Source organism: Capra hircus, chromosome 20 (assembly GCF_001704415.2).
Source record: "Capra hircus breed San Clemente chromosome 20, ASM170441v1, whole genome shotgun sequence".
NCBI classification, from domain to species: domain Eukaryota; kingdom Metazoa; phylum Chordata; class Mammalia; order Artiodactyla; family Bovidae; genus Capra; species Capra hircus.
This window is the reverse complement of record NC_030827.1, coordinates 36,920,626-36,940,213: the sequence shown is the minus strand read 5'-3', so window position 1 is coordinate 36,940,213 and position 19,588 is coordinate 36,920,626. Positions and strand designations below refer to the sequence as shown.

Here is a 19,588-nt window from a genome sequence, read left to right as displayed (position 1 = left end):
GTGTGCCTTAGGGTCTGATTCCTGATTAGTGTCAGAACTGTCCCTAAGACCTGAGCCTGCAGTCCAAGTGTGGCCTCCCCTGCCTTACTCCCCAGCCTCTCTCAGCTCCCCCGCCCTCCCTCACCCTGGAGGGTACAGAGGGAATTACTAGGGAGGCAGGATGAAGGTAGGAGCCCAGCAGGCTCACTCTTAAATTTGGGCATTATCCTTCTCTTACTGTTTTCAACCTCCCCAGCATCAGAGTGCAGAACTGTTAACTCCTGACCCACCTCAGCCCAGTGGAGAGCACAAAAAAATTAATGTGACTGTGCCTTACAACTTCCTGGAGAGTTTTTTAATCTTCCATGTTTGAAATGAATGGCTAGTTGTTAACGCTTGCTGCCTATTTCCTAGTTACTCACCCTCTATATCCTAGCAACAAAAGACCCTGAATAGTGCAGCATTCCAGTAAGTGCCCTTTGATATTGCTTAACTTTGGGTGTATTATTCTTCACTATTAAATTTCAAAAAAAGTGTTAAAGATTATCTCAGGTTATTGAGGATGGTAGCAATCGAGAACAAGCCTTATTCATATAATTAATTTCCTTCCTATGTTCCCTCCAGTTGCTGAATGAAATTATCAGAGGAGGAAGATTAGATTTCCTTGGATAAATTTGTTTTGTCTTTCCAAGGTAAAAACTCTGGAAACTTGATGTAATTCAGTTTTTCTCATAATTTTGGCATCAAGTCTCTGGCCAAAAATCCAGTTTGGGAAAATCGGAAAGGAAGGGAGTGCTGAATTTATAGTTTAAAATATTAAAATGTGAGGTTACCTAAAATCTTATGTTTGAACACTTTCTTGTCACTTGCCACGTCTTTTTGCATACTACAGTCATGGTTCATATACTCTTCATATTCTAATTTTGCTTACCTGTCTGTTAATATTTTCCCAGATTTGTATATTTTCTATATATATTTTTCGGCCGCTCCATGTGGCTTGCAGGATCTTAGTTCCCTAACAAGGGATTAAACTTGGGCCAACACAGTGAAAACACCAAGTCCTAACCACTGGTCAACAGGGAATTCCCTTCTATCATTATTCTTATTGGCTGTATTTTTTACTGTGTTGATATACAGTAAAATTCAGTTGTTTTCTCATTGTTGAGCATTTAGAGTGATAGTTTTTTGCTATTACGGTAACACTTCTGTGTTATATCTTTGTAATTTTGTTAGTTTTCAACATTTTAAATAATAAATTTTGAAGTCTAACTGTTGAAAAAAATTTTTATGACCTTTTCAGAAGCAAGAGAAAGAGAGGAAGAAATGAACAGAGAGAAAGAATTAAGAAGGCAAAATGAAGATCTTGAACCGACATCTTCAGGCTCGAATGTGGCCAGAGCTTGCTCTAAATCATCTTCCAGGTGCTTGTCTTTACTGTCATTTTCTAGGTGTTAGTAACACAATTTAGGCAAAGTTCCTCATACTAAAAAGCTTGCATGATTTCTCCCATTTCAGGCTGTTGTAGATCTCTAGGACCACAACAAAGTCCTTTGTCAGATTGTGAATCAGTCAAATTTTTCTAAAGTATTCCAGATGTAGCATTAAAACTCTGCCTTTTGACTGCAGAGTATAACTGTGTAAAGTTGGAAAGATATTGACAAGTTGGTTATTTTTTTCATGTTTATTTTGTCATTTACATCTTTTGTCCCTTTCCCCAAACTCTGTATTCATGATAACTTTCTTTGGTAGGATCCTTTATAACTGAGAAAGAATTTAAACAGTGGCACATTGTAAAGTTTATTGAGTGATAGGAGAAAGCAGCCATTAAAATTAAAATTACTTCAAAGTGAAATTTAATACTATATAACATAATTACTGAGAACTTCAAGCAGTATAAATAGGTATACGGACTCCAAATCTGGGTGGAATCGTACAAGAATTCTGTTGTTGAGGTACGTTTTAAATTGTCAAATTGGCTATGTAAACTGTTTTTTGAAAATTCACTTTTTGGTCGCTCTGGGTCTTTGTTGCTGTGTGCTGGCTTTCTCTAGTCGCAGTGAGCAGGGGCTACTCTCTGGTTGCGGTGTGTGCACTTCTCATTACAGTGGCTTCTCTTGTTGCAGGGCACAGGCTCTAGGTGTGGGGGCTCAGTAGCTGTGGCCCACAGGCTCAGTTGCCCCAAAGCATGTGGGATCTCCCTGGACCAGGGATCAGATCTGTCCCTTGCATTGGCGGGCAGATTCTTAACCTCTGAACTCTCAGGGAAGCCCAGTGTCTTAACGTTTCTCTTTATCCTGTCCTTTTTCCCAGCTCTCTCTGTGTCCAGCACAATATCTTGCTTATGGCAGATGTTCCATATATTTCTTTAGTTCACTAATTAAGGGGAGAAAAGAAAGGAAGATGCTGCTGTACTAGTTTGTCATGGCTTTCATCACAAACTAGTGCAGACTAGATGGCTGAAACAACAGAAATTTATTTTCCCACAGTTAGAGAGTCTAGAAGTCCAGGACCAACATGAAGGCAGGGTTCACTGGCCTCTCTTCTTGGCTTGTAGATGGCCATCTTCTCCCTATTTCTTCACGTTGTCTTCCGCCTAAGTTCTGTTCAAGTTTTCTCTTTTTATAAGGACACCAGTTATAATAGGGCCCATCCCTACAGATATCATTTAGCTTAATCACTTCTCTGAAGCCCTGTCTTTAAATACAGTCATACTCTGAGGTACTGCGAGTTAGGACTTCAATATATGAATATTTTGGGGACACAATTCAGCCTGTAATAAAAGTTGTCTGTAGTACAGGTGCCAGAAAATGCCCCACAGCCTAGGCAAAAGCTGAGCATATTCAGCCTGTGTTTCCAAGAGGAGCATGGGGGCACAGAGCTCAATGGAGAAAAACAGTGAGGCAGAGAGAGATGGGTAGAGAGAGAGAGAGAATGAAAGCCAGAGAAGAACAGCCTGTCATCTCATAAGAAAACTGCCTAGAAATCTCTTTTGCCATACTTTCTGATAAGTGGGTAAGTTTGGTGAGACAACTGGGGACTTGGGAAACAAAATAGTAAGGTAAATCTTTTTACAGCTGTAACCAAGGAGTCAGTACTGTGTTATATGGAAATCCTTGGTGACTCAGTGGTAAAAAAACCCTCACGCAATGCAGGAGACTGGGGTTTGGTCCCTGGGTCGGGAAGATCCCCTGGAGAAGGGAAATGGCAACACACCCCAGTATTATTGCCTGGGTAATCCCATGGACAGAGGAGCCTGGTGGGCTACAGTCCATGGGGTCACAAGAGTCAGATACAACTTAGTGAATAAACCACCGCTACATAGCACGTGGGATCTTAGTTCCCTGACCATCGATTGAACCTGTGCCCTTTCTGCAGTGGAAGCTTAGAGTCTTAACCACCAGACTGGCAGGAAAGTCCCTTTTCAGTTGTTATTGATATCAAGCATCATTTAGCTGATAGAGCCACAGCAGGGAACACAACAGACTTTAAATTTCTGCCTTCGTGAAACTTATATAGTGAAGATTCTTCATTAGATGACAAGGACACTTTGACTCCTATAAAATTATTTGGTAGATTAATTGTTAAAATTGCAATTCTCAATCTTCTGGGAAGGGGTAGTCAGTAGAGGGATGGTGGATGGTGGTTGCTACAGAATGTATGGAGGTGTTTGATAAAGACTTTAATGAGAGTATATAATAGTCCCCTGTTGGATTTCCTGTGGCTCAGACTGTGAAGAATCTGACTGCAGTGCAGAAGACTCAGGTTCGATCCCTGGGTCAGGAATATCCCCTGGAGAAGGGAATGGCAACCCACTCTAGTATTCTTGCCTGGAGAATCCCATGGACAGAGAAGCCTGGTGGGCTACAGTCCATGGGGTTACAAAGAATCTGACATGACTGAGTGACTGACACTTTCACCTCACTTATGCTAGTCCTCTGATGTGTTGTTGGAGAAGGAAATGGCAACCCACTCCACTATTCTTGCCTGGAGAATCCTAGGGACGGAGGAGCCTGGTGGGCTGCCATCTATGGGGTTGCACAGAGCCGGACATGACTGACTCGACTTAGTAGCAGCAGCAGCAGCTCATGTGTTGGGTGGAAAAATAGTGGAGATTCAATAGGATACTGCCTAGAATAAGGTATCTTTTACAGTCCAAGGAAGCTACATTTAACAATTTTAGCAACTCATCATACTTGAATTAAAGAGAGAGAAATAATTTGTATTTCAGACAATGTATTGAAATCTTTTGCGGTAATACTCATTTCTTACTTTATTTGCTCCTGTGGCAAACAGTGATTGTATTCACACACAGTGCATAGAGGCGTTGGTTCTCTCCATGGTTTTCTTTCTTACGGTGTAGTATTCTGTAGTTTTTCTTCCACAGTTGTTCTGCTGGTTCATGAGGGTTATCTGATGGGCCTCTAACATATAATTGCTCTGAGTTTTTGTCTTTGACTTTTAACTGTATTTAGATAGGATAGATAAGAGAAGTTTTTTACTTTCTTAAGATTAAATGGTATTTGAAGGCAGTTCTTCAGGAACACATGGTAGTCCTGAACGTGCATCTCCTAGCATTAGAGCTTTGAAGCACCTGAAGCAGAAAGGGAAGGAGCTGAAAGGAGAAATAGGCACGTCTGCATTTAGTGTGAGATGTCAGTGTTCATGTCTGTGACTGATGGACAGTGAGCTATGAGTCAGCAAGGAGAGAAAGGACCTTAAGGATGCCCTCAGCCAACACCTTTTATTGAAGTCTACAGAACACTCAGCCCAACAATGGGAATTCTTATTTTTTTCAAGTTTACATAAAATATGCAAGACTGACCATATCGTGGACCATAGTACACAACTCACAAAATTTCAAAGAAAAAACTCATGCAAAATGTGTCCTCAAACAATAATAGATGAAAGAATATTACTCTACCTGAAAAACATGAATATGTTTAAAAAATATAATCAAAAATCTTTGCTTATTTCTTAATCATACAATTAATAATTAAAATATGTGTTTCTTGACATTACTTAAGAAAGAAAAATATATATAATTCAAAAGATAAATATTTCAGCCACACAATTAATGTTTGGATTACAAATTAAAAAACATTGTAAAAAATGCAGTTGTTAAAAGGAGAAATAGGGCTTCCTGAGAAATCAATACTGTCTCCAGAGTATGTTCTTTTTTGCAGCAAAGGCGATGAGTTTCTGTTTCTGTATTTTCAGGGATACAAGTAGCAGTGAGAGTGACGAGAGTTCTGACTCTTCTGATGATGAGTTAATTGGCCCCCCTTTACCCCTTAAAATGGTGGAAGAACCAGTTAATCCTATGGAGGAAGGTGTTCTTGGTTCTTTACCTCCACCTCTTGCAGAAGATGTGGAAGAAGAAGATGATGATGATGGTGATTCAGAAGAGGAGGAAGTAAGTATTTCAGTGGTAATTTAAGAAGTCGCTTATATGTGGAATCTTAAAAAGTGGTACAAATGAACTTACTTGAAAAACAGAAAGAGTCACAGGTGTAGAAAACAAACTTAGGGTTACCAAGGTGGAAAGGTTGGGGAGGGATAAATTGGGAGATTGGGATGCACATATGCAAACTGCTATATATAAAATTGTAACTAATAAGAACCTATTGTATAGCACGGGGAACTCTGCTTAGTACTCTGGAATGATTTATATACTCATCTTCCCTCATATCTCAGTCAGTAAAGAATCTTCCTGCAATGCAGGAGACCTGGGTTTGATTTCTGAGTTGGTAAGATTCTCCTGGAGACAGGAAAAAAATCTTCAACAGAAACCAAGTTTTCTGGCATGTTGGTTGTGGACTTCTGGCCTTCAGAACTGTAAGAAAATAACTTTCTGATCTTTAAGCCACCCAGTCTATGGTGTTCTGTTATGGTGGCCTCAGCTGACTAATGCAGATTTGTGTTGCTGAGAATGGGCTGAGGAAGAGAGAACGGAGAAGTCCGAACAGTGTTTTGAGGGGAAATGATGTTGCCATAGTGAGGACCTAATTGTGTGCAAGTACATGATATCCGGGCTTCCCTGGTGGTACAGTTGGTAAAGAATTTGCCTGCCATTTCAGGAGACTTAAGAGACACGGGTTCAACCCCTGGGTCAGGAAGATTCCCTGGAGTAGGCACTGGCAACCTACTCCAGTGTTCTTGCCTAGAAAATTCCATGGACAGTGGAGCCTGGCAGGCTACAGTCCATGGGGTCGCAAAGAGTTGGACATGATTGAGCATGCACATGCAGTTGATATTGTGGTGAAATTGTGATGTGATTTATGTGTAGCTGAGTTTTCTTACTAGAGGGAAATGGAAAGATGAGGCTAATGAGATGAGGCTAATCAGATCCAGAGAAGAAATACAGCAGTCCCCCGTTATTCAGGAGGGATATGTTTCAGGACCCCAGTGGATGCGTGAAACTGCGGATGGTACCGAACCTTATATATGCTGTGTTTTTCTTGTACGTGCATACCTATGATAAGGTTTAATTTATAAATTAGGTACATTGAGAGACTAACAACAGTAACTTAGAACATTCGTATCAATATATTGTAATAAAAGTTACTGGCATACTTTGGAGATAAATGCTGGTTGGGTTCCAGACCACCATAATGAAGCAAATGTTGAAATACAGCAGGTTACAAGAACTTTTTGGTTTCCCAGTGCATATAAAAGTTATGTTTACACTATAGTCTGTTAACTGTGCAGTGCAGCATTATATTTAAAACAAGGTACATATGTTAATTTAAAAATACATTATTGCTAAAAATCCTTAACTACTGTCTGGGCCTTCAGTGAATTGTAATCTCTTTACTGGTGGAGGGTTTGAAATATTGTGAAATTTACCAAAACATGACACAGAGACATGAATTGAGAAAAAGTATTGGAAAAATTGTGCCAACAGACTTGTTCCAAGCAGAGCTGACATAAAATCTTCAATTTTTAAAGACTCAGTAAAGGATATTAATACAAGGTATGCCTGTATGTGAATGTGGTCTTTCCTTCTCTCTCAAAATATGTTGTTGTGCAGATAACAATGTTTTTTCCATCTTAGCTAAGCATTTATCGTGCACTGTGGCTATCACTTGCAATTTGAGGTGTGGCAGCAAAAGTAGCATGAGTTTCTTTTGGTTTCTTCACAGTTTCATAGATAGATTGGTACTTAACTGTAGATCCTAGCAACCTCCGCATACCGTTTTTTTTTTTTCTTTCCTTATCAAGTTGAGTACTTTTTAACTTTTCACCCGTTGTAGGAAGCGGGACCCCCTCTAGGGCCTCAGGAGTGGGTTCTTGTCTAACACTCAGAAAAGAATTGTCTGAGGAAGACGTGTGCTGACAAAGCAAGAGAATTTATTGGAAAGGGCACCCAGGCGGAGAGCAGCAGGGTAAGGGAACCCAGGAGAACTGCTCTGCCTGGTGTCTCCCAGTCTCGGGTTTTATGGTGATGGGATTAGTTTCCAGGTTGTCTTTGGCTAATCAGTCTGCCTCGTCCTTCCTGGTGGCATACTCATTGCTCAGCCAAGACGGATGCCAGCAGGAAGGATTCTGGGACATGGTCAGAAACATGGCGTCTCCCTTTGACCTTTCCCAGACTCTTCTGGTTGGTGGTGGCTTGCTTATTCTGTGTTCCTTGCTAGGACCTCCTGTCATAAAGTAACTCACACAAACGGTTACTGTGGTGCCTGGCCAGGGTGGGCAGTTTCAGTCAGTGTGCTTCTCCTAACAACACTGCCCTGAGAGACTTCATACTGAAGATAACTTCTTGGGAATTGGGGCAGAGGTCTCGTTCTTTTGTAACTTCTTTCTGCTCTGCAGGGGCATAGTCCTGCCTAGCAGAGCAGAAGTCTCACTCTACTTGATCTAAGCTGAGGTATTACATATCTGAAACCAGCTTCCACCCTTGTAGTAACATCAGTTTGGTCTGGAATTCTTGGAGCCTGCTGGAGATAAACTGTAAGGAGTTGGAGTATACAAGGGCCAAATAGGAGGCCTTTAATAAGATAGTGATCACTGGACCCAGAAATGGCAGGAGCCAAGAAGGGAAAGAAGGAGAACTCATACACTTGTTGAACTCAAATCCTGGATCTTTGTTGCCTGTTCCCAGCAAGCACTTTATAGCTTCTCTTTGGCATATGTGAATTGCCAGCATCCCTCTTGCACTTTGGGGCCATTATTAAGTAAAATGAGAATTATTTGAACACAAAACAGTGATATCTTTACAGACGACTAAAGTGACTGATGGCGGCATATGTCCTACAAAGGAATGGTGTACTTGCTGGGCGGGAAGGAACAGGATAACTTGAGATTCTGTCTTGTTGCTCAGGAAGGCATACAGTTTAAAACTCACAAATTGTTTGTTTCTGGAACTTTCCATTTAATAGTATTTTCATACCAAGGGGAACTGAAATTGAGGAAAACAAAAACCAAGGATAAAAGGGAATGCCTGTACTTCTGAAGGATGTGGAATTGGAACGAGCCTTGTAGAGGGTTAACGTTTTGATGGGTGAGGTGGGAGGAGCCCACCTCCAATCTAGGAAGAGTGAATAGTTGAAACAAGGGCACAGTGCACAAGATTAGATTTGGGAAGATGGGAAAGTCAACTTGTCTAGAATATAGCGTTAGTGAAGACAGAACCCTTGACTTGGAACTGATACGTGAGTAAACCCAAAGTGCAGCTAGGCAGAGAAGGGAAAACATGCTTGGGTCTGGATCTCAAAAGCCTGTTTGAAAGCTTTAGCTTCTCATGGCTGTAACTGAACTGTATCAGGAGACTGAATAACAGCTTTCTGTTTTTTTTTATAAGATTATGTATTGGTTCTTTTTGGTAGTAAAACTTTTTATAGTGTGCCTTTCCTCTTGTAAACGTAGTAAACAGAAAATGGTGATTGAATAACATGTGGGGCACAGCAAGGCTGCTGGTGATTTGTGCCAGTAACAGCTTCAGTTTTAAAGTATACACTGTCTGATAATGGTGGCTCAGACAGTAAAGCATCTGCCTGCAATGTGGGAGACCCGGGTTCGATTCCTGCGTTGGGAAGATCCCCTGGAGAAGGAAATGGCAGCCCACTCCAGCACTCTTGCCTGGAAAATCCCAGGGATGGAGAAGCCTGATAGGCTACAGTCCATGGGGTCGCAGAGTCAGACATGACTGAGTGACTTCACTTTCCCTCATAGCTAAGTCAGTAAAGAATCTGCCTGCAATGCAGGATACCCAGGTTTGATACCTGGGTCAGAAAAATCCTCTAGAGAACGAAATGGCAACCCACTGCAGTATTCTTGCCTGGAGATTTCCATGGACAGAGGAGCCTGGTGGGCTACAGTCCATGGGGTTGCAAGAGTCAGACTCGACTTAGTGACTAAACCACCACCAGTTGATAATGGAGTACTTGTTAGCATTGTGAATGGATTAAGTCTGAAGCTTTAGATTGGAGATTAAAGTGGGAGATTCCTTGTTTCCATTTCTCCTATTTTTCTTTCCAATACATATCACAACCAACATTTTAAAGACTAAGGCAGAGATGGTAGGTGAAGCAGATAGCTTGGATATTTGGAAACATTGTGATGTGGCTTTGCAGTGGCCTTCCTAGATTCAGGTAAATTATATTGGTCTTGAATGGAGGCCTTTGGTTTCCAGACTTAATGAGTGGCAACCTCAGTCTCTTTTTTAAGTTCTGAGTGGCAACGAAGTTTTATCCTGTATTATATTTGATAAGTGGGTTATTGGCAGCCTTCTAGATCAAGCAATAGTAGAATTAGGAGTCATAGGCAAAGGAAATCTACTGAATACTGTCTCGACTATGAATGTTACTGTGGGATCTAGACAGACAAATTAGCATGATTCATTGTAGGTAGTTTACATAGCAGTGTTGGGCTGACGTTTTAATGTTGAGTTCAAATGTTTCTGGCCTTTTAAAGAATTTTGTTTTTGTGGTTGGTCGGACTTAGAGTCTGGTAATTCTTTGCTTGTTGATTCAGAAACTGAATTTAGTTCCTTCAGGAAATCAGTTTGAGGTAATACTAAACAAAATTATAGGAGAATGTTTTATACGGCAGAATGCTAGCTATATTTTTTACAATTTGAAATATATCAGAATTGTCCTGTCTGCTTACTGAGGCTGTTAACCATTCTGTAGGTGCCCTTGACTTCCTCTCCTTTTTTTTTTCATCGCCATCACCCTTTTGTATCTTTTGTTTTACCCTTTGTCTATCTACTTGCTCTTGGCTCTTAACTTGCAAACATGCAGGTTCCCCTCCAACCTCTTTTCCAGTTTGCTCCTTTGCCACTTTTACATTCTATTATATTTGTTAGGAAAGTAACCAGATTTACACACTTGAATGGCTAAATATTTCAGCAAGTGTTATTGAAATTAAGGATAAATATTTTTAATAATTCAGTGATTCTTAATCTGAATGTAAGAATCATATTTGGTACAGTTAAACAGAATATTCATAGGTTCTGTAATTCACAGGTCAGGTCAGTAGGACTAGGGTGAACCGGCCCCAGCTCCTGCAATCTGTGTTATAACAAAAGTCTTCATAGTACCCCAGTGTTCATCACAGCACTGTTTACAGTAGCTAGGACATGGAAGCAACCTAGATGTCCATCGGCAGATGAATAGATAAGAAAGCTGTGGTACGTACACACAATGGAATATTACTCAGCTATTAAAAAAGAATGCATTTGAATCAGTTCTAATGAGGTGGATGAAACTAGAGCCTATTATACAGAGTGAAATAAGTCAGAAAGAAAAACACCAATACAGTATATTAATGCATATATATGGAATTTTGAAAGATGTTAATGATGACCCTATGTGCGAGGCAGCAAAGAGACAGATATAAAAACAGACTTTTGGACTCTGAGGGAGAAAGTGAGAGTGGGATGATTTGAGAGAATAGCATTGAAACATGTATATTACCGTATGTGAAATAGATCGCCAGTCCATGTTCAATGCGTGAGATAGGGCACTCAGGGCCGGTGCACCGGGCGATCCTGAGGGATGGGATAGGAAGGGAAGGGGGAGGGGGATTCAGGGTGGGGAATACATGTACACCCATGGCTGATTCATGTGAATGTATGGCAAAAACCACTACAATATTGTAAAGTGATTAGCCTCCAATTAAAATAAATAATTTACCAAAAAAAAAAAGTCTTTATAGGTTATTCTGATGTACCTCTTCCCACACCATTTGTGACTTCTCACTGAAATAGTCACAGTTGGGGTCATAGGTTACTAAATTAGGTTACCTTCGTAGGTTATGATCAGTATCATGCCTCATGGATACTTATGGACGTGGGTTATTGCTTACAAAATGATATTTTCTTAAAAGAAGGATATGGAATTGCTGTCCTGCTTCTCTGTGCTAATGAAGCCACTTTGAAGTTTCCATATAAAACTTACTTAAGAACATTCTTTCTCCCAAATAGCTTAGAAATAACATTTATTTTGATTTTTATTTTATGAAAAATGTTTCTTTAATGACATGTGAAGGTTGATGTCTCTAAGCGTTTGTGTTTAATTGCTTCCAAAGATGACTTGGGAGAGATGGTAAACTCCTGTCCTTTTGAATCTTACTCATTTTTACATCCTTTTGTGCCTATCATGAATTAAACTTATTATAACTGTCAAATTTTGTGAAGTGCTGTGACCAGGTAATACTCTAGAAATTGAGGCAGTAGCTCTGATAGTTACTGAGACTATTATTACTAAATATCGGGAGGCTTAACGATGTTTATTTTTTTTAAACTTAGTACTATGACTTCTGAGATTCTAGCCTCAGGAAATTTGGAAAAAGCTTTATGCACAAAGATGTTTATCACAGCACTGCATATTGTAGTGGTTTTCAGAATGTGTTCCGTGGAACACGATTGAAGGGTGGTTTTGGTGGGGTTGGGCCCTTCCCCTATATTCAACAAGGCTAGCTCTTTTTTATGTTAGGCTTGCTCAGAGCTTTCTCTTGGCAGAAAGTTTCCATATCTAAAAAACCTGAAAATAACTGAAATATTGGAATAATTACAAATAATGTAAATACATATCTGATAATGGGGGAAGGACCAGCAAATTGTTATGTAGTCATATGAAAGTATTATGTAGTCATTAGGCATGCTAAGAGTTTTCATTAGCACTAAGGAGAGGACATGAAACTATATGGACATTATGATTTTAAAGTTTTAAATGTTACACGTGTATGGTAAAAAGTCCTCCCATTGCTTCCTTCTATGTTATAGGAGTGAGAATAATGTTTATTTCTGCCCTATATTATTCTGTTCTTTTCCAGTTTCCACATTGATAATAAACTGTGCCTGTCATTAGGAACAAATGATGGGATTACAAAAAGCAGTCCTTTATTATAAGGCAATCGTGATCTTAATTAAAAAATTTAGGTCAGGGACTTCCCTGATGGGCAAGTGGCCAAGACTCCAGCCTCCCAAAGCAGGTGGCCGGGGTTTGATCCCTGGTATGGGAACTGGATCCCACATGCCACAACTAAGAGTTCATATGTTGCAACTAAGACCTAGTGCAGCTCCCCCCACCGCCCCGCCCCCGTCCCACCACCCCTGTAAGAAGAAAAATCTAGGGCGGGTATAGAACAAACCCAAAGAGAACAGTATTGGATATAAAATGTCTCAAGTATTTGTGAATAAACTTGTTTTTGTATGTTTTACCTTGTTCCAAAAAAGATTTAGAGATGATATGCTATAAGAAAGCATACTTTAGGAAGAATGAATGATAAAAGGGAAACCAAGATACATAAATAAGATTAATATAAAAAACAGGAAACAAGGTTCTCAATACTTGCTAAGGATAAGGCACAACCTAGTCACCATTGTTGATTCCTTTCTTTCCTTCTTACTCTACATCCAATGTCTTAATTCTTTAACTAGTCTTACTAGCTCTGTCTCCAAAGTATATACCAGATCTCTCCATTTCTGTCTCCATTACTACCACCTTAGCCTAATCTTACATTACTTCAACGTGAGTAGCTATGTTAAATCATCTCTCAATTTCCGCTGTTGACTGGACTTCAATGATTGTAGTCCAGTCAATAAAATACAGATACAGGGGGCAATATAAGGTAGTGATTAGAGAAATGGACTTTGAAGCTGTGTGACTTTTGTAATTACTTGACTTCTCTAACCTCTCCGTGTCTTTCTTTCCTCCCTTGTAAAACAGGGCTAATAAAACACCTAACTCGGTGGTCTGGATGGTTGAATAAGTGAACAAATATATATATAAAACCCTTAGAATGGTGCCTGGTATTTATCATTATGATCCTCTCTTTTAATATATAACAAAAATGGAATTTAAAATAGTTAACATGATTCCTAAGAAAATATTTTAAAATGAAACTAAAAGGAAACTTTAATATTGTATTAAATGACTCATTCATGCTTCACACCACCAGTCAGTGTTATACATAATTAAGGAGCACTAGAGGTATTCCCTTTAAAATTAAGAATAAAAGGTGGTAACTGTCACATTATTATATTATTCCAGACATTTTTGCTAAACAGACTGAAATAATCAAGACTGTATATTAGAAAAAGGTGAGAATGTTATTGTATTTGAAATGAAGCTACCTAAAACAAAAGGGGACTAATCAAAGCAGAATTGATAGTGTCTAAGTTTAAAGGGTTAAAACTGAAAAACCCGTTTTGCAACAGAAATAGCAGCAACAAAATATAACAACATTCAGATGAGAGACTATAAATAACACTATAAAGGTTTTCGGTACAAAAAAGAATTGAATAAGAACCACTGAACAATCAGTAAATACAAATTTTTTTTCCCCAGAAAGGTTAATTTGTCCTGTTTATTTAATTTTTATGATTTACTATGGCTGTGCTGGATCTTTGATGCTGCTCAGGGTTTTCTCTAGTACGGCAAGTGGAGAGAGGCTATTCTGTAGTTGCAGTGCTCGGGCTTGTCATTGCAGTGGCTTCTCTTGTTGCGGAGCACAGGCTTAGGGCCTTAAAGCTCAGTAGTTGTGGTGCGTGGACCTAGTTGCTGTGTGGCACGTGGGATCTTCCTAGACCAGGGATCAAACTTGTGTCCCCTGCATTGACAGGCAGATTCTTAACCACTAGACCACCAGGGAAGCCCTAGATTTCTTTTTAACTTTACAAAAGAATTCCGAGTAAGAGATCTTAACAAAAAAAGTATATTTTAAGTGCTTTTGTTACTGAATTCGCAAGCCTGTGTGCCTGACACACAGTGAGGCCCATCAATACTAAACAATAGAGTTTGGAACAGAGAAAATTTTATTACAGACTTGTACAAGGAGATTGGTGGCTTATGCCCTAAGAACCCCGAAATAACTGAAAGCTTCCAGCAAGTCCCTTTAAAAGCGAAAGGTGATGGATGGGCATGGTTCGTTGTTGCAGACTTCTCAGTGTCAGATGCTTTGTTCTTGAGGTCCAGTCGTGGTCAGGTCACAATGTTCCTGTAAATCTCTATCAGATGAATTTTATTCTTTGTCTTGACAAGAAAGGGCAAAGTCCCAAGGCACAACGTTCACCTTCCAGGGTCCCACTTCTGGGTAAGAGGAGGCAGATCTAAGTTGGCAGCTCCTTCAGGGCCAGTTCCTATAAGCTGCCCAGCTGTCATCCCTGAGGGAGCTCGGCACCCAGCCCACCTGGCCCTCACTCTTCTCAGGCCACCCAGATGGGGAGACCAGGTCTTACAGACTGTGACCAGGCAGACGGCCACTGCTGTTGCATTGCAGAGACAGGGAGAGGTTCACCTGCTGCCTCAAGGCCTGGGCCGTGGCTAGTGGAGAGCCTTAGTGAGGGCTCTGGAGTCCTCAGGACATAGTCCCCAGTCTGTTCCCTGGGCCATCCAGCTCATCTGCTGGCCCAAGGCGGGGTAAGCTGGAGGGCCTCCAGGAGGAGGCCTGAATCTGCCTCTTACCTCACTCTCCACCTAATGACCACCACACTACTAAGCCTTGACTGCTTCACTTCCCCACTGAAAATTCATTGACAGTTACCAGTGGGCAGGGCCCATAGTGGTGCTGCCTAATAAGTGAGCAGGACAGCTAAGGGTCTCTCATTGACAGTTGGTGGTTTATAGGCGGGGCCTACTGAGACACTGACCAATAGCTGAGCAAGACCTGTTGCCTAGTAGCAGGATGCAGAATACTGAGGCCCAGGAGTGGCTGCCTGCCAAGGGCTTTGCTCATCCTGCTCTGTTACACTTTGGCTCTAGAAGAATGTATCTTAAAAAAAAAAAAAAGATTTTTTTGTTATGTTATTTATGGCTGCATTGGGTCTTCGTTGCTGTACGCGGGCCTTCTCCAGTTGCAGTGAGCAGGGGCTGTTCTCTAGTTGCAGTGGTTTTCTCTTATTGCCGAATACGGGGTCTAGGCACCGGGGCTCAGTAGTTGCGGCTCACCGGCTCTAGAGCACAGGCTCAGTAGTCGTGGCACGCTGGCCTAGTTGTACTGCGGTGAGTGGGATTTCCCAGGCCCAGGGATCGAACCTTTGTCTCCTGCATTGGCAGGTGGATTCTTTACCACTGAGCCACCAGTGAAGCCCAGAATGCTCTTTTTTAGTGAAACAAGTTATAACTGTAAGCAAAGTAAGCAATTTTCCCTTAATTGAATCAACGATTATCATTTTTTTAAAAAGGAGTTTTACCTCCTCTCTGATCTCTTTTATTTTCACAAGTGACATATATTTACTCATTTAGCACTGGCTCTATCAGTAATTCAGTAATTCAAGGTGTTTTTTTGTTTTGTTTTGTTTTTAAAGGAAGGACTTGTCTAATGTCTCATTAGAACAGGCTTATGTAACCCCAAGTTACTTTGGGGTTCTTAGGGCATAAGCCACCAATCTCCTTGTACAAGTCTGTAATAAAATTTTCTGATTTGTAAATGTGTTAGACTTCACCAATTCCTATTTGCCCATTAATTCTCTCTTACAAAGGAGTCAGCTAGTTTTGAGGGGACACTGATCAAAACTTTAATGTTTCCTTCCCATTCCTCCCATTTCTGCTTGTTAAAATTCTCTCTAGCCTTTGGAGACCATTTCAAATATGATTTCCTTCAAGCAGCCTCTCTAGATGCCAGCTCATGTGCTACTATTTCCCAGTGCTGTTTTCAGCCTTCTGTAGCAAACTATTTTTCTTGTAAAATAAGTACTTTATTCCTATGGTAACTACTGTGCCTCGCTTTTGCAATCCTACTTGATGACCTCAGGTGCAGGGATTTGTATATAAACAGTACAGTAGTTTTAAAAAACCTTTGAAACCTCTAGTATAATGCCTTTAATATAGTAGAGAGAGTAAATGTTTGTCAGTTTGAACTGAATGTATTTGGTTTTTATAATTGAAAATGTCATTTTTTGGCATTTGAGAGTATTTTCTATTTTTGACATATCAATCTCTAGTTTTTACATGGAAAATGTAAGTAGGGATAGAGGGCTGAACAGAAGAAATGTGAGCACGAAAATGCAAATAGACACCTATTCTTGTAAGAGCCATTATATATGCCTTGTCCAAAGCTTAAACTTTAGTTACATAATAGTCTATTAATTGTAAGAACTGCCCCACAGTTGAATGAGATTAATTAGTTACTTTAATTGTATAGACTAATAGTCTATGCAATTATGGTTTTAAATGAGGTGAAAAAAAGTTGTTATTTTCTCTTCCTAAAGCAGTCCCACAAAACTTAAAATGTGATTGTTTTGATTGAGGTGTAATTATATATAGTAATTTTCACAGATATTAAGGTTTCAGTTTGAACAGTTTTGAGAATTCTATATATATCAGTTGTAGTTGCTATCCTAAACAAGTATATAGGACATTCCTGTCACCCTAATAGTTCTTTGTACTCTCTTCTAGGCACAGACTTTTAAAAACTGAGTTATTGATAGCACTAGAATTTAAAGGAAAATTACCAGAAAACATGTTGATGGTTTTATTTTAAGCATACTGATTGTGATTAATTTTTTTAATATGCATCTTTACTTCAGTTGCTGGTTAGTAAGTACTTTAGTGTTACTGTTGAAATCACTGGATTGGAAGTGTTAATGTTGTACATCATAATTTCTTTTGATGACAAGCTTGCTTTTCATTTATTTTTCCTTTGATCCATTTTACTTATCTACAGTAGTAATAAAATTGTCCCTTCAAATAGAATGCGAGTGAAAATGGTATCACACCGTTAAAGAACTTTGTTAAACTACACCAACTTTTAAATAATTAGAAGTACATAGTGAGTATTTGAAGGCATGATATCTTGCTTTGAACTGAATGGTGAGTAAAAATTCAAGGGAGTCAGGAAAGAGGTGAAAAATGATTTTTAAACCATATCTATTACATGTGCACAATTCTGATTTTTATTTTAAAGGTAAAGAAGGTTGTAATATAATCAAATGGAAACTTTGGGATTATTGAGGATTTTCATTATCCCTGCTATCCTGTTTCCCATTACTACAGAAAATTGAAAGTTACATTTTTATGACTGTAACTAAAGGCTAGATGTAACAGTGACTTTTTAGTTGTGAGCACCTGTTTTCCATGAACTTTCTCTGACTCCCTGGTTGGCACGTTCTGTGGTGAAGAGTCCAAGTTGGGGCCACCACAACGCTTCCCTGACTTCTGGTCTGAGGCTTCTCATCCTTTGGCCTTAGTCATTGCCAACCACCTGTATCAGTCAGTCTCTTTCCCTCATGCATAAGGAAAGGTTGAAGAATTGAAAGTGGAAAAAAACCTCTCTTTTAGTTCTCAGGAATTGATTACTGTGAGAAATGAGATGATTGATGTAAACATTTGACCAACAGATTGACACATACTAAGTAGTCAAAATTGCTGGATTTTATCATTATTTTCATCATCATTACCAGTGTTTGATTAATGACTAGTTTTAATGTGATTGCAGCTGACTGGAAAGCAAGTTTTTAAAAAACAATATGAGAAAACTTAATAATTTTAACTTCAGAGGAAAATTAGTGTTCTTTAAAACAAAGCAGTTTAATTCCATCTGCAAGATTCTGTCAGCAGAGGATGCTAGAAGCTCTATTCCAAAACTTGCATGTGTTCATTACTATTTCCAGACTAATGTGGGAAGGGCTTCATTCTTTAAGATGGGCGCTAGAGGGCAATCAAAGTGTTTTGGGCTTTTGGCGTGAGTCCCCTTTTTTACAACTCTCCTGTCTAGAGTGGCAGGAAAAAAAAGAATCTTATGAACAGTGCCTTCTAAAACTTGGAACAGGTGAGGTTTAGATTGAGGTCAGTTACTTTTTTTTGAAGAATAATGCAGAATAATTCTTTATTCTTTTGTGTTTTTTGGCAGTAATATATTTAAAGCTTGTTTGTTTTTTATCTTTAAGCCTTTAAAATCAGCAACAGATTCCTATAAGGCTTAATGGCAGGGATTTTAAGGTTAGCTTGTTTATAATTTAAGTCTGTAAGGTCAAATAAGAAGGATTATTTCTTTGTTCACCAGAGTAATCCAGACTTTAAAAAGCACATTTCAGATCTTGTCACTTTCCTGCTTTCTTAGTTACTTTCCTGTCAGTAAGCTCTGCAGTTTCTTCCTATCACATGGTTAGGAAATCCTAGTTCTTGCCTTGCCTTCTAAGGCCCTGCATGACTTGGCCTCTGCAAGTCTCTCTGGCTTGATCTCCTTCCACTTCTGTCTTACTCACTTTTCTCTACCCACATTGACTTTTCTGCTTTTCTTTGAATAGCTATGCTTATCCATAACCTCATGTTGTTGTTTAGTCACTAAATTGTGTCTAGCTCTTTTGCACCTCCATGGACTGTAGCCTGCCAAGTTCCTCTGTTCATGGTATTTCCCAGGCAAGAATACTGGAGTGGGTTGCCATTTCCTTCTCCAGAGGATCTTCCCGACCCAGGTATAGAACCAGAGTTTCCTGCCTGGTAGGCAGATTCTTTACCACTGAGCCACCAGGGAAGCCATATTCCCTCATAGATATTTTCTATTTTGTCTTTCCTTGAAATAACATTCAGAACTTCACATGACTCCCTCATTTCATTTGGATTTTTTTGTTCAAATGTTACCTCTCTGACTACCTTATATAAGTTCTCTACCTTCATTCCACTACTTTATGGTGCTCCATTATCTGACATTTTTGTTTATTGGTTCATAGTCTTTCTCCTCACAATAATTTAAGTTCCCTGAGGGCAGTAACATGTCTCTTTTACTGTCGTATCCCCAGGGGTCTGAGGTGTGTGTGGCACCTCATAGATTCAGTGTATTGTAAGATTTGATGAAGTTATGACAACTTTTGTTAAAGATTAAATAAACTATCTAAAAATTTAAATTTCATTTTAAGATGTTTAAATCAAACCTTTAATGCCCCTCTTTTTTTAACATTTAGATATCCCTTTCAATTGACTACTTCTCTTGTAATCATGAAAAAAAGTTATGTTCTTCCTTGTATCCTTTGTTATTTATTATAGCTATGTACTTATCTTCTGAATTCACAGAACCTCTGTTCATTTCTTCAAATACTCTGTTGGACATCTCCTCCTTCCTCAAAATGATTTTTTCCCCTCTACCCAAGGATTTTTTCTATTATCAGTACTTTATGTGAAATAATGAAATCTTTTTTTATTCCTTCCTTGTCTCTTATAATGCT

At 39.4% G+C, this 19,588-nt stretch overlaps 1 protein-coding gene across 1 annotated transcript in view; it reads left to right on the top strand.

The window, feature by feature from the left end:
• Positions 1 to 19,588, top strand: part of WDR70 (WD repeat domain 70) — a 272,589-nt gene that overhangs the window by 10,835 nt on the left and 242,166 nt on the right. Inside the window, exons 4-5 of the mRNA XM_005694782.3 lie at positions 1,280 to 1,400; positions 5,197 to 5,392. Coding sequence (XP_005694839.2) covers positions 1,280 to 1,400; positions 5,197 to 5,392 — 317 coding nt within the window. The remainder of the gene's footprint in view (positions 1 to 1,279; positions 1,401 to 5,196; positions 5,393 to 19,588) is intronic.